General features: G+C 44.7%; 1 protein-coding gene across 7 annotated transcripts in view; it reads left to right on the forward strand.

The window, feature by feature from the left end:
- The window catches only part of MYO7B (myosin VIIB), a 222068-nt gene that overhangs the window by 58457 nt on the left and 147902 nt on the right, over positions 1-15709 (forward strand). For all 7 annotated transcript variants that reach the window (XR_008891050.1, XM_056564675.1, XM_056564676.1 and 4 more), the window contains one exon: positions 6522-6629. Coding sequence is in view for 6 of the 7 variants with exons in the window: in XM_056564675.1 (XP_056420650.1) it covers positions 6522-6629 (108 nt within the window). In the remaining variant the exon portion in view is untranslated. The remainder of the gene's footprint in view (positions 1-6521; positions 6630-15709) is intronic.

Genomic DNA, 15709 nt, shown 5'->3' on the forward strand with positions numbered 1-15709 from the left:
CCTCAGTGGAATTCCAGCCTTATTGGCGCTCAGCCTACCGAGGCAGACTGAAAAGTCAGAGTGACAATGGGGGAAGCTTAGTGACCTCCGTTTGTCATCTTAACTGATTGGGACCCTGGGATTGCGCTGCAGAAGTCCCAATAATCCCCCTAAACGCATCAGCATCTGCTTTTTTACCACTTTTAGCCGACCAGACTTTCATTCTTCAAATGAATGGGATGCAGTACGGACGGTTTTTAAATTCCCCTGCCTGATCCTGCAGCTGAATTGCAAATATGTAGTGTAAATGTACCTTGTCATAAAATGGGATTAACTTGTTATGTATAAAATAAAAAATTAAAAAAAGACATAATGTGATTTTTATTTAGAAAAAAAAAGTAAGATATATACATATATAATACAATACAGAAATTTAGGTGCACTACTGTGATAGATGTATACAATGACATTGGCTATCCCTCAACACTGATGTTAAGATTGAGACATTCGCCAGTGTATCCTTATATGAAGGACACACCAGAGCCCGCACACCGATGCCAAGGTTTCTCAGATGGCACGGGACCTAACGCTAACCTACCTGTGTGTGAAAAGCAAAAACCAGGGGCCAGTGGGCAATTACAGCTCTGGTGTGTCCTTCATATAAGGATACACTGACGAATGTCTCAATTTTAACATCAGTGTTGAGGGATAGCCAATGTCATTGTATACATCTACCACAGTAGTGCACCTAAATTCCTGTATTGTATTATTCTAATTGTTACACATCCACACCGTTTATCTGGTGTAGGATTCTATTGTGGCACTTCTAGTCTACTGCAGGCATCCTCCATTGTATGCATTTTTATGTTGGGGATCGCCCCTAGCAACGGACTACAAGGGCAGGATCTGCTCCCCCAGTATAAATGCACAACTGCATTTGGGGTTGAGCACCTCCAGCCATTTGAGACCACGTTTTTTGTTGTTGTTTATATACATATATAATTAAGGTTATTTGATAAATTATATGTATCCAGAAATGATGGCATATAAAAAATTGTAATTGGTTCGGCAAAAAATACAGCTATGTTGACAAGAAAATTATCTAATCCTCAGTTATAGAGACGTTAAATATTAGACTGACAGATGTGTTTACCTTGTGCGTAAGTAAATATAACATTATCGCCTGATACATATTGATGAGTGTATCAGGGGTGTTTCCCATTTCCTTAAAGCCACAGTTTATCCTGTTTAAATTATATTTCTGTATTATGTTTCCATAACAATATAACATAAGATAACAAAGTTAACAAGTGTACATCAAAGTTAATTTCATATGACTTTTATACTCAGTGGCAGTGCAGTCGGAGATATGCCAACCAGTAGGGGAACAGTTTTGATCACAATGCAGCATATAAAATACTGTATTTCTGTACAGCATTTTATACAGTAGATCAAGATGCCACCAATTGTATTTATAAGACTTTCAACTACAGTCATTCTTAATTATTGAAAAATTATGATGTATAATATTTTGGATATAAATATAAAGTGGACCATGCAATGTTTACTTAACGCTTTCATGACCAAGCCAGGTTTTAATGATGGTGTTTTTTGTTTTTTCCTCCTTGCATTTCAAGAGACATTACTTTTATTTTTCCATCCACAGAGCCAGGGGAATTGTTTTTTTTCCAGACTAGCTGTATTTTCTAATGACACATTTCATTTTACCATAAAATGTACTACTTTTAACCCCTTAAGGACCAAGCCCATTTTAGCCTTAACCCCTTAAGGACCAGGGGTTTTTCTGTTTTTGCACGTAAATTTTTTCCTCCTAAGGGTGCGTTCACACTGAGTAATTCAATAGGAATTTACTCAAATAATTGCTCTTGAATTCTCCGCTCCAAATTAATGCACATCTCCTCTGCCCATTGACTTTAATGCTTTTTCTGCTGTCCTGTTCACACATTGGAAATTTTGCTAGCGGAATTCCGACGCTGAATTCCTTTCCGCTTGAAGAAAGAACATGTTCTTTATTCAAGCGGAATCCGCTAGCAGAAATCAATAGAAGTCAATGGTAAAAAAAATTCCGCCCGACATTGTTTTCGCGCGGAATTTGTGCAGAATTTGCGTGGAATTCGCGTAGAATTCATGTGGAAATGGCTGAAAAAACCTTCATTTCTCTCTCCCCCATTTCCACACGCAATTCCGCGCAAATTCAGCGCACATTTCGCGCAAAAAGAAAATTATTTTTCCAGCACGTAATATTTTTCTGCGTGAATTCCTCTTGATTTGCTCAATGTGAACGCACCCTTACCTTTCAAAAAATCATTTAACTCTTTCAATTTTGCACCTAAAAATCCATATGATGGCTTATTGTTTGCGCCACCAATTCTGCTTTGTAATGACATTAGTCATTTTACCCAAAAATCTATGCCGAAACGGAAAAAAAATTAATGTGCGTCAAAATTGAAGAAAAAACACAATTTTGGGTGCTTCCGTTTCTACGCAGTACATTTTTAAGTAAAAATTACACCTTCTCTTTATTCCGTAGGTCCATACAATTAAAATGATACCCTACTTATGTAGGTTTGATTTTGTCGTACTTCTGGAAAAATTCATAACTGCATGCAGTAAAATTTATACGTTTAAAATTGTCATTTTCTGACCCCTATTACGTTTTTATTTTTTTGCGTATGGGGAAGTATGAGGGTTAATTTTTTGCGCCATGATTTTAGCGGTACAATTTTTGTATTGATTGGACTTTTTGATCACTTTTTATTCATATTTTCATGGTATAAAAAGTGACCAAAGATACACTATTTTGGACTTTGGGATTTTTTTTTGCGCGTACGCCGTTGACCGTGCGGTTTAATTAACAATATATTTTTATAATTCGTACATTTCCGCACACGGCGATACCACATATGTTTATTTTTATTGACACTGTTTTTTTTTTTTTTATAGGAAAAGGGGGGGTGATTCAAACTTTTATTAGGGAAGGGGTTAAATGATCTTTATTCACTTTTTTTTTTTTTCACTTTTTTTTTGCAATGTTATAGCTCCCATAGGGGACTATAACACTGTACACACTGATCTTTTACATTGATCAATGGTTTCTCATAGGAAACCATTGATCAATGATTCTGCCGCTTGACTGCTCATGCCTGGATCTCAGGCACTGAGCAGTCATTCGGCAATCGTACAACAGGAGGCAAGGTAAGGGACCCTCCTTCTGTCCTACAGCTGTTCGGGATGCTGCGATTTCGCGGTGGTAATCCCGAACAGCCCGCTGAGCTAGCCAGGGCGTAGTTTAGTTTCACTTTAGACGCGGCGATCAACTTTGAACACCGCGTCCAAAGGGTTAATAGCGTGCGTCACCGTGATCAGTGCGGGTCCCTCCCGTTGCTAGGTGCTGAGCCCGACCTGCTATGACTGGCCCCGCGTTATAGAACGGCAGCGGGCTCAGGATGTAATGGTATGTCCTTGGTCCTTAAGAGGTTAAAGGAGTACTCTGCCCCTAGACATCTTTTCCCATATCCAAAGGATCCCCAGCGGCGGGACCCCTGTGATCTCGGCTGCGGCACCCTGCTGTCATCACTGCACAGAGCAAACTCGCCCCCTCATGACTTCACGTTCTGCCCCCTCAATACAAGTCTATGGGAGGGGGCGTGGTGGTGCTCCTTGACATCACGAGGGGGCGGAGCTTTGACGAAACAATGCTCCGGCCCTTTCGCACAGAGCGAGTTTGCTCTGTGCAGTGATGACAGTGGGGTGCCACAGCCGAGATCGCGGGGGTCCCCACCGGTGGTACGCCTGCAATCAGACATCTTATTCCCTATCCTTTGGATAGGAGATAAGATGTCTAGGGGCGGAGTACCCCTTTAAGAACCAGGCCAATTTTAGTTTTTTGCACTTTCATATTTTCCTCCTCCCCTTCTAAAAATCATAGTGTTTTCAATTTTCCACCTACAGACCCATATAAGGGCTTGCTTTTTGCGTCACCAATTGCACATTGTAATGACCTCAATTATTTTATAATAAAATCTACAGCAAAAAAAAAAAACATTATTTGTGGGGTGAAATTTGAAAAAAAACACCATTTTGTAAGTTTTGGGGGCTTCGGTTTCTACGCAGTGCACTTTTCGGTAAACATGACACCTTATCTTTATTTTTTAGGTCCATAACATTACAACGATACCCAATTCATATAGGTTTTATTTTATTTTACTTCTATTTAAAGGGATATTCCGGCTTTATACATCTTATCCCCTATCCAAAGGGGGACCCCCGCGATCTCGGTGCAGCCCCTAGGTGCTGTATCCGAGACAGAGACGTGAAGTCACAGCTCCGCCCCTAGTAACATCACACGACGCCCCCTCCATTCATGCCTATGGGAGGGGGCGCAACAGCTGTCACACCCCCTCCCATAGACATGAATAGAGGGGGCGTGGTGTGACGGCACTAGGGGTCATGGCCATAACATCACATCTCCGTCTCGGAGGCAGCACCTGGCACAGAATGTCGGGGGCTGCACAGAGATCACCGGGGTCCCTGGTGGCGGGACCCCTGCGATCATACATCTTATAAAGCCGGAATACCCCTTTATCTACACGCACCAAAATTAGTATGCTTAAAATTGTCCTTTTCTGACCCCTATTACTTTTTATTTTTCCGCATTACAGGGCTATATGAGGGTTATTTTTTGTTCACTGTGGTCTGTAGTTTTTATCTCTACCATATATGTTTTGATGGGACTTTTCGATCGCTTTTTATTAATTTTTTTATGGTATATGAAATGGTGTTTGGTGTTTTTTTTTTTTACCTGTACACCATCAACTGTGCAGTTTAATCAATTTAATTTTAATTGTTCGGACAATTACTCACACGGTGATACCACATATGTTTATTTTTGTTTACATTATTTTATAAAAATGGGAAATGGGGTGATTCAAACTTTTATTAGGGGAAGGGCTTATTCACACTTTATTAAATTTTTTTACACTTTTCACTTTTTCTCAGTCCTCATAGGGGTGGGCTATAAAATGCAATCTTGCAATTGCATACTCAATGCTCAGCAATGATCAGTGTTATCGGCGCTCTGCTTCTCTAGCCTGCAAAAGCTGGCTGCAGCATCATAGCACCGATTGCATGGCGAGAAGGCAGGTAAGGGCCCTCCCGCTGTCCACTTAGCTGATTGGGACCTGTGATTTTGCAGCGGATGTCCCAATAAGCTCCCTGAGCTAACCGGCAATGTTAAATCCCGCATTTAGACTCTGTGTTCAACTTTGTTCGCAGCGTCTAAAGGGTTAATGCCGGGCATTGGCCCGATCATCGATGTTCGGCATTAACCGTGGCTGCCAGGACCCACCAGGCATGAAGCGCACTCAGCTTGTGAGTGCAGTATAAACTTCGGGAGTGGGGCCGGGGTGTACAGGTATGCTCTTGGTCCTTAAGTATTGGGGACCAAGGGCGTACCTGTATTCCTTTGTCCTTATGAGGTTAAAACAGTTAGACTTATTTTCAACAAAATAAGTACACATCAATCACAATATTCTGACCCCTATAACTTTTATTTTTCTGCCTATGGGGTTGTTTAAGTGCTCATTTTTTGCAAAGTGATCTGTAATTTTTATTGGTTTAGATGGGACTTTCTGATCCCTCTTCATTATTTTCTTACTTATATTTAAAAACAAAACATTTTTATTTTATTTATTTTTTATTATTTCCTCTAGGGACGTTTATAAGCAATGCAAATAATTGATCACTTAGATCTGCACACTGCTAGTAGATTCTGCCAAAGGCAGACTCTATTAGTAGATCGCCCTGTGGCAGGCACGGAGGCTTAGTTAATGCATCCCGCTGCCATAGAAACCAATTGATGCCCTGCAAATATGCTGATCGGGCACCGACCTGCCATTCAGACTCTTAAAGGGACTTTGCAGGATTAGAAAAACAGAGCTAATTTCTTCCAAAACAGTGCTACGCATGTCATTAGGTTGTGTGTGGTATTACAACTTATCTTCAATCACTTTAATGGAACTGAGCTGCAATAAAAGAAAATACACCTTAAATTTTACACTGTGAACATAGCCTTACTCTTAAATTACTTTGGCTGTTAAATGAGACAGCAGAAGACATATCACAAATTTTAATCTTTGCAGAATTTCTTTCTATTGCAGTAAATTTGAGTAGCCGTATTACTCTAGTGATGCAGATGCAAATCAAAAAATGTATTACAAGATACTGCAACATTTTTTTGATTTGTTTCGATTGCAGGAAAGACACTCTGAACACAAGTCACCTTGACAAGATGACTTCTGCCCCTGTGCCACCCCTCACTTTGTGTAGAAAGTTATCAATTCCAAAAATGAAATGTTGAATGAACTGTAATCTGTAATCTGCATTGCAAATTATTATTTTTGACTGACCCTAAATATGTTTGTGTATCTATTATTGCTTAGAAGTATTTAGTATAGGTAATTATTAAAACCTGTGCTTCACAATCTTGCTTACTTGTAGCATTATGCATTATATGATTATAGGGGGAACATGTCTGGTTGGAAAACCCATCTGACAGTCGAGTACCCATTGGTGCCGTGGTTAAAGATACACATAATGGACAGACCTTGCTTGAAGATGATGATGGCACGGTAAGTGTACCTTACACATCTTGTATAATAAAAATAGTTAAATATAGTAGAGGATTCAGTAAGGACAGCTAATAAAGCTCCGGCCACATTTTTTATGTATCCTATATGCCCAAGCTGTCACCATTAAAATATTCCCCCACTACCTCAGTACCGTCAGTTTCGGTCTCCTGTCCTAAAGCCCCGCTCTTTTTCCTGGTTTTGGGGCCCAACACATAAAACTGCAGGAGACTGATATTGGCTGCTCTGGGGGGAGCAGTTGAAGGTGAGTTACAGCTTTTTTTTTTATTTTTTTTTTAAGGCTAAGTTTCCACTTGGTTTTTTTCTGGCAGTTTTTGGGAAACTGCCCCTGCAGCTTTTGAGCCAAAGTCAGAAGTGGATCCATAAGGGAGGAGAAGTGTTATTCCTTCCTTTATATGTCCTATTCCTTTTGAATATATTTCTGGCTTTGGCTCAAAAACTGCAGTGGCAGTATTCCAAAAACTGCCAGAAAAAAACCCAAGTGGAAACTTAGCCTGGGCATATATGAAAGGAGTTTTAAAATAATAGGGATCAGGTGGTTGTACATAAAGAAATTATAAATAATACAAATCTCTAATATATTTTCTATCACCTACAGTAACTTAGAATACAGCAATGTTCACATAGCCCTGATTTGCCCCAAATTTGCAGGAAAATCCGCTGTAACTCAGATTTTTTTTTCCTGGACTGATCTGCAGCTGGTTAAGCCCAAGTGTGAGCCTTTAATGGCATTAATGGTGAATTACCATTAGGTTAGGATTCCACTGAAGTTTTTTTTTCCACCAGCAAAAAGCTTTTTCCTGCATTTTGGCATTTTTTTCTGATGTTTTTCCTGGTGTTTGGAAACAGACAAATTTGTACCCTGTGGGTCAGATGCTGAGTCCGGTGTAAGGAGATGAGGAGTGATGTATAGCATCACTACTCACCTCCCCCAGCAGTATAGTATACAGGAGTGCATAGTGTACCCATTTATACTATACAGGAGCTGGGAATCCAGTCACTATACTGATGGGACTCCCTGCTCCTATAGCCCCTTTGGGCAGTATACAGTATATACAGCTATCTATAGATAGCTGTATATACTTGTGGTAGTGGGGTGGGATGAGGGCAGATGTTATTACCCTAGGGGCAGATGGCATTAACCCCTTGTATTTGTGATGCCAGGGCATGGTTTAGCCTAAAACCACCCGAAGGTATACCGCTGGATCCTGGGCTAGTCACGGGGGCAATAAAGACTCCGACGCCAAGTTGCGGACAACGGTAGCTTTACTGAAGGTAGACAGTTGGTAAAGTCTATACAGTTCAGCCAGGGCCCAAGGAGTTTACTAGTGACGTAGAGACCTCAAGGGCTTGCTGGGACTGGTAGTAGGACTGGACAATTGAATGCAGACCACGCTGACTTGACAGATGACAGGGACTGACTTGACTTGACTCATAAAGCTCTGACTTTAGCTTACTTGGAATGATGGTGGCTGCAGGACTTGATTTTGAGGCCTCCAACACTCTGGACACACACACTAGGCCTGACTGCACTTGACCTCAGCAGGAAGCAAGAGCTAAGAAAGAAGAGAGAGAAGCTAGCTCCATCCAGGGCTTACATGGGGGGGGGGGGGGGGGGACTAGCAAGAGCCCATAGGTCACTCTTGGGAACACCTGGTCACTGGCACCTCCTGGGTAACAATCACTTGACATAACTCTTAAAGATACAACACATTATATAATACAATACACTGCAGAACATATGTACAGTGGGGAAACAGGTGCAAGAAGCCCTGTGGACACTGAAGGAGGCTGCCTCACATGGCAGTAAGGGTACGGGGCAACATATCCCGTACTGGGCTACCACAAACTCCCTCTCTTAAATACAGTTGTCCTTGATGCCCAGTCCTGGAGGGAAGAGGCCACTGGGGCCTAGTGACAGTTCTTGGGGCATTATGCAAAATGTTCTTCACAGGTCTGGTTATAGAACAAGGTAAAAAAAATGTCCATACATGCTCTTTAAGTTAGGTCAACACATGGGATTAATGAGCTTTGTAACTGCTCTAGGAACACATTTTAGACCACTAATACACACAAGTTTGCAGATTGGGCTGCCGGAGGCTATCTACCCAATGCTTTGGCTGCTGGGGCCCCTTCAGTACTTAACACTTCTCCCCAGAACTCAACAAGTAGTGTGATACTATATAACAATTTTACCTCTGCATAATGTACTCTGCCTGACTCGGACCGTACGAGGGAGCGGAGTCTAAGGTGCCGCTGGTTTTCACCAGAGCCCTCCGCAAAGCGGGATGGACTTGCTGCGGCACACACAGGCGGCTGAGGAGATGCGAGGCACAGGAGGGATAAGGCAACTCGTAGTCTGCATAGCAGAAGGTCAGGGCAGGCGGCACAGTAGTGTAGTCAAAGCGAAGCAGGAGTTCAGTAGGCAGGCGGCATAGGAGCAAGGTTAAGTCCCAAGAGCATGAGATCTGATACACGGCAAGGCAATACAGAGGAACGCTTTCTCAAAGGCACAAGGCAACAAAGATCTGACAGGGAACTGATCAGGGTGGAGGAATTTATAAATGAGCCACAGGTGGATTAAACTAATGAGCGTACTGGCCCTTTAAATCTTAAAACTCCGGCGCGCGCACCTTAGGGGACGGGGACATGCATGCTGGAGCAGAGAGGCAGAGGCAGGAGAAACAGCCGGAGAGTGATGGACTGGGGCTCGCATGCGGGCGCGTCCCGCAATGCGATTCCCAGCCCTGTTGGCAAAGGGGACCATGCTCTCACGGCCAGCGTGTGTGGCTGGAGCGCATGACGTAACAACCTTATACACTATATTGTGAGCTAATCTTTTTACCTTGCGGGTATTTGTCCTTTTGTTGACCTTTGGGACCTGCGCAACATCACTTCTGGAGAATCTGGAGCGCCTTCGTCTTCGGGAGCTCTTGGAACCTCTGGAATGGCAGCTGGCTCTTCCTCAGTGAACTTGGGAGCTAGTTGTATTCAGAGTTGCTGGAAGCAGTATTGGAGAGACTGGTAACAGGGTCGGCACTCTAGAGACGGGGGTATAAGCTGGAGCCAACAGTGACAAGACTGGGACTGGTGTGGAGATTAGTGTCAGTTGGACCGGACCCGGGGTTGGTGAGACACAGAAGATCGCAGGCTGACTTGGAGAAAACATGGGAAAATCCATAGATGGATGGATCCCATCCCTTGGGACGTACTCTCTTACAGGTCTGACGGCTGGAGGAGATGGTGCTGCCTCTTTCATGTCAGCCAGTCTGATACATGCCAGGCACCACCGGACGGTGTCTTTCCTTGAAAGGTGGGCTGTCACCTGTGAGGATACGGTGCTGAATCATTGAAGTCTGCCCGAAGTCTGTGAGGTGCTTGCTAAAAGCCTCATGGTACCTCCTGGCAACATTGATGATTCCTTTGACTTGGTCACTTGGGGTAGTGTCGTCTGCCACCTGTAGTTGCGCCCACCAGGGCTCTGGAGGGCTCACACTGGCTCCTTCGGCCACTTGAGCTGCACGCTGTGGTGCCACCAGAGGTCCTGTCACAATGTCTTTCGACTCTAGGAGGTACAGCTGGGCTACAGGAGTGTATTTGGGTAAGACAGTAGCAGAATCAGACAGGTTTACTAACCGCACCGGGACTCTCCCATTGGTGACAGTGACAAGGCCTCTCGCAGCTCGTACAAGAGGACGATCTTCCAATTGCATAGGTTCCAGCAGGGCTTCATAGTCCCTATTCTTGACTCCGGGATGTGCACAACACCAGATGATGGTCTCCGTGTTGGGTTGTAAGGTCACCGACCTGATGTCTTGAACTCGTACTCTGCAGATTTCACCTTGCTTGTTGGCAAACTTCTGCAAGGCATCTAACACTTCAATGAAACAATTCTTCATAATTCATCCCCAATATAAACTCGGCAGACCCCTTATCTGTCACATTAGTTACAATCACTCCCTGTCCGGTAAGTACATGCTCACCCAACTGAATGGTTTGCTCCCAGTATCCATGTCTGGGGACTTGTTGCCCATTACCCGCAACTACTCGGAAGTCAACACCATCAGGCTCACACAATAAACTATCATCCCAATGCTGATAGAAAACACTTTTAGGTATAGTAGACACTTGTGACCCTGTATCTATCCATGCCTCCAACGGTACACCTTCTACAATAACTTTTACATAGGTGCAGAAAGTGACATAAAGTGAGAGTCCTAACATAGGTCATTCGGGGATTGGACCTGATGTCTGTTTTCCTGAGGGCCGGTCCGCGACCTCAGGGGAAATCCGTTTAAATCCCAGCACTGCATTTTCCAATGTCCTGATTTGTTACAATAAGTGCAAAAGAGTATTTGAGTCCCAGAGGGTCTATCGGATGGAGGATTGCGGTAATTGAAATTGTGGGGAGCAGGAGCAGGGGTAGGTTTTCAAGGCAGGGGCGGTCAGGTGGAGCGGCCTGGGTGGCAAGCTCCTTCACAGCCTTAGTCAGTGGTTCAATGTCCTGCCTAACACACTGTAAATCTGAGGTTGTAGTCTGGCAAAGTAGAGGACACTGGGGCGAAGGCTGGTGACGGAGGTGATATAGATCTGGCTATCACCCCTAGTGGCTCTAGAACAGGTGTAAGGGGCGAACAAGCTTCCTCTAACACAATCCCGGACTCAATCACTTGGATAGCCAGTCTTTTGAAAGCGGGTAAGGACAAGTTGGGGTTTTGGACCGCTATAACATTCTCAGCTGGGCTTTGACCCACTTATTATGAGCCCCATAAATAAATCTGCCCATTAACACCTTATTGTCCTGCTCGGGAGTTATACCATCTAGTTTTTGGACAGCCTCCAGGGCATTCTGTAGGGCTACGGCAAATGCTTTCAAGGTCTCACCTGGGTTTTGTCGCCTTTCATACAGCTGGAGATGTACCCCTGATGGAGAATGTGCCTCAAATACCTGATACAGTTCTTCAAATATCTGCTCTACAGTTGCCTTCTCGGAGGCTGGCCAGGTGCAGACTTCCTCTAGTGCTGGTCCTTGGAGTTGTCCTGTGAGCAATTGCACCTGTTGATTAGCAGGGAAAGAGTAAAAGACAAACAAACTCTGGATACTCTCTTTGAAACCCCTCAAGGTGAAGGGCTCTCCATTGTAGGTAGGGAGGACAGGGTTCCACATGAATACCGGTGCAGACGCTGGAACACCAGGCTTGTTGATGCTGACTGCAGGTAGATTTGGCAAGTTCCTGGCTGCTGGGGCAGGGGATGACCTCGCTGCTGGTGTGCTGTCGCCTTGTTGATCTGCAGAGCTGGTTTCTAACATCTTGTTGAGTTTTGAGTGCGCTGTTGCTTTAAGAAGAATAAGGTGCTTTCCCTTTTAAGATGATTGCTGATGTGCTGCAGCGGCTTGGACTTGACTGATGGGGGTACTGTAATGGATGCTCCCCCTCTATTTTGCAGGCACCCGGTTGTAATCCGTCTTGCGACCAGACTTGCAGGTACTAATGGGTTAATGCTAGAAGGTAATGACACCGGAGACCTAATACTGACATTGTTGATGTTTGCAGAGTCTGCGCTGCAGCGAGTGCTTGACGTATAGCGTCAGAGCCAGAGGCAGCAGCCGGAACCTCCCATATGGCTGCGCCGAGGGAACTTCCTGTTTTGGTCAGGTCGTCAAAATCTTCTCCTGTGAAACAGAGGGCGGCTCTTTGGTTCCTCCTCGCTAGATTGAAAAGGTGTCACCGTTGGGGACTGATGGGGGGGAGCTGCGACCGCTCGTGGGTGTGGGAAACACCGGACCAACTTAACCCTTTCAGGTACTACCTCTGTACACTTTAACAGTAGCAGATAACAGTCTTTCCTTCACCTCCCCCACTATGTCACAAGCGTCACAAGTAAACCATTTTTCATTTGCCAAGTCCCATACACTTTCTGGCGGAGACTTAAATCGCATTTGTTTGTGGTTTTTGCAGACAATATTGGACACAGTTCAGACAGTTCAGACAAGGAGAGGACATAAGGCGCACACCCTCATCCTGTTTGTGGGATGCCAAAAGTTGTGGTAGCGGGGTGTGATGAGGGCAGATGTTGTTACCCTAGGGGCAGATGGCATTAACCCCTTGTATTTGTGATGCTAGGGCGTGGTTTAGCCTAAAACCACCTGAAAGTATACCGCTGGATCCTGGGCTAGGCATGGGTGCAATAAAGACTCCAACGCCAGGTTACGGACAATGGTAGCTTTACTGAGGGTAGACAGTTGGTAAAGTCTATACAGTTCCGCCAGGGCCCAAGGAGGTGACCAGTGATGCAGAGACCTTAAGTGCTTGCTGGGACTTGTAGTAGGACTGGACAATTGAATGCAGACTATGCTGACTTGACAGATGACAGGGACTGACTTGACTCGTAAAGCTGTGACTTTTGCTTACTTGAAAGGATGGTGGCTGCAGGACTTGACTTTGAGGCCTCCAACACTCTGGACACACACACTAGGCACGACTGCACTGGACCTCAGCAAGAAGCAGGAGCTAAGAGAGAATAGAGAGAAGCTAGCTCCACCCAGGGCTTATATGGGGGAGACTAGCAGGGAGCCCATAGGTTACTCTTGGGATCACCTTGTCACTGGTACCTCCTGGGTAACAATCACATGACATAACTCTTAAAGATACAACACATTTTATAATACAATACACTGCAGAACATATGCACAGGGGGAAAACAGGTGCTTGGGGCCCTGGGGACACTGAAGGAGGCTGCCTGACAGGGCAGCAAGGGTACGGGCCACCACATACTGTATACAGAACATGAGGTCCACTTACCTCCGTCCACTTACCTCCCTCGCTTCCTGTCCCCGCTGGGTCAGTGTAGCTCCACCCCCTAGTGATGACATAATTAGGGGGCGGAGCTAAACACAGGAGCCCAGCTTGGTAAGGGTGTGAGGCTGTGAGCCAAAGGCTGTCTGGGCATGCTGGGAGATATAGTATTGCAACAATTGGAGGCTCTCTGTATGGGAAGACATTGCATTATGGACGCTCTCCCCAACGAAGAGCGCTACAAACGTCCTAACCAATTTTTTGTGTTTCTTTTTTCTTCTCGTTTCAGATCGGTGTATGCAGAGGATTACAGCGGATTCGGAGTACTACTGCAGGTGAATTGGATTTTTTTATGGATTCAAATGGTTAATGAGGGCTGTGGGGAGTATTTTTTTTTCTTAATTTAATTTTCAGGCTTAGTAGTAAAAGCCGTCTTATTGACGGAATCCATTACTAAGCCGGGGCTTAGCGTTAGCCCCAAAAACAGCTAGCGCTAACCCCCAATTATTATCTAGATACCCACCGCCACAGGGGTACTGGGAAGAGCCAGTACCCACAGGCCTGGAGCGTCAAAAATGGCGCTCCTGTGCCTAGGCAGTAATAGGCTGGCATTATTTAGGAAGGGGAGGGTCAGTAACAATGGTCCTCGCCCACCACGGTAACATCAAGCTGTTGCTGCTTGGTTGGTATCTGGCTGTGAATAAAAATACAGGGAACCCTATGCATTTATTTTTTTATTAATAAAAAAAAAATGCATAGGGTTGCCAGTATTTTTATTCACAGCCAGATACCAACCAAGCAGTAACAGCCTGATGTTACCAGGGTGGGCGAGGACCATTGTTACTGGCCCTCCCCAGCCTAAATGATGTCAGACTGTTACCGCCTAGGCCCAGGAGCGCCATTTTTGACGCTACGGGCCTGTTTGTACCGGCTCATCCTGGCACCCCTGTGATGGTGGGTACCGGGGTAATAATTGGGGGTTAGCACTAGCTGTTTTTGGGGCTAACGCTAAGCCCTGGTTTAGTAATGGATTCCATCAATAAGACAGCTTCCACTACTAAGCCTGAAAATTTAATTTAAAAAAAACCTGACACATTGGAAAATTATTTTATTTTAAAAAATACTCCCCCACAGCCCTCATTAGCCATTTTATTAAAAGGAAAAAAATCCAGTTCCTCCGAATCCACCGTAATCCTCTGCATACACGGATCTGAAACGAGAAGAAAAATAAAACACAAAAAAATGGTTAGGACATTTTTGCTGCTCTCTGCTGGGGAGAGCGCCCATATTGCAATGTCTTTCCAAACAGGGAGCCTCCCATTGTTGCAAAACTACAACTCCCAGCATGCCCAGACAGCCTTTGGCTGTTAACCCAAAGGGTTAATCTACACTGTGCAGCAGTGTAAGCTAACCCTTTCCTTGCTGGGCTGACGCATAGTGCACAGCTCAGCAAGGGGTTAAGTGAGCCTGCAATGTGTATACTGTAAACACATTGCAGGCTCACTGTAAGTTCTTGCTGGGCAGTAGATATACAACGTATATCTACTGCTCAGCATCAGCTGTTCTCCCGGCTCTGTAGCCGTGAGCTAGGAGTGACACTTGCTGCGATTTGTCCCTTACTGCAGGTACTACTGCTCCCAACATGGAGCACACTCTGCTCCATGCTGGGAGCTGTAGTATCTGTACTAATAGATGGCCCAGGTGTCACTTCTGACACCAGTTGCGATCTGTCTATTAATGCAGGTACTACAGCTCCCAGCATGGAGAAGAGTGTGTGTGCTCCATATTTCCATATTGGGAGTAGTAGTACCTGCAGTTAAGGTCAGATCACAGCGGGTGTCACTCCTGACACGCGCTGCGATCCTCTGGTACAAGCTATAGAAGAGGAGGCAGCTCTCTGGTCCCCTGCCTGGCACTATATGTTATCTTCACATCACAGATTTGCTGCTGAGAGCTGTGAGTGACCAACACTTATCTGGCCAATCACAGCTCTCAGCAGGAAATATGAATCTGTGAAGTGAAGAGAACTTCACATCACAGCAGAGTAGTGCGGCCGGATGCCAGCTTCTATAGCTTATACCGGAGGATCACAGCAGGTGTCAGAAGTGACACCGGCTGCAATCTATTACAGGTACTGCTACTCCCATCATAGAACAGTCTGTTCCTTGCTGGGAGTAGTAGTTCTAGCTAAAAAAATCTAAAAAGAAAAAGAAAAAAGTTAAAAAACACATTTTATTAAGCACATAATTAAAATACATTACTAAT

This window comes from Hyla sarda, chromosome 3 (assembly GCF_029499605.1).
Source record: "Hyla sarda isolate aHylSar1 chromosome 3, aHylSar1.hap1, whole genome shotgun sequence".
NCBI lineage: Eukaryota > Metazoa > Chordata > Amphibia > Anura > Hylidae > Hyla > Hyla sarda.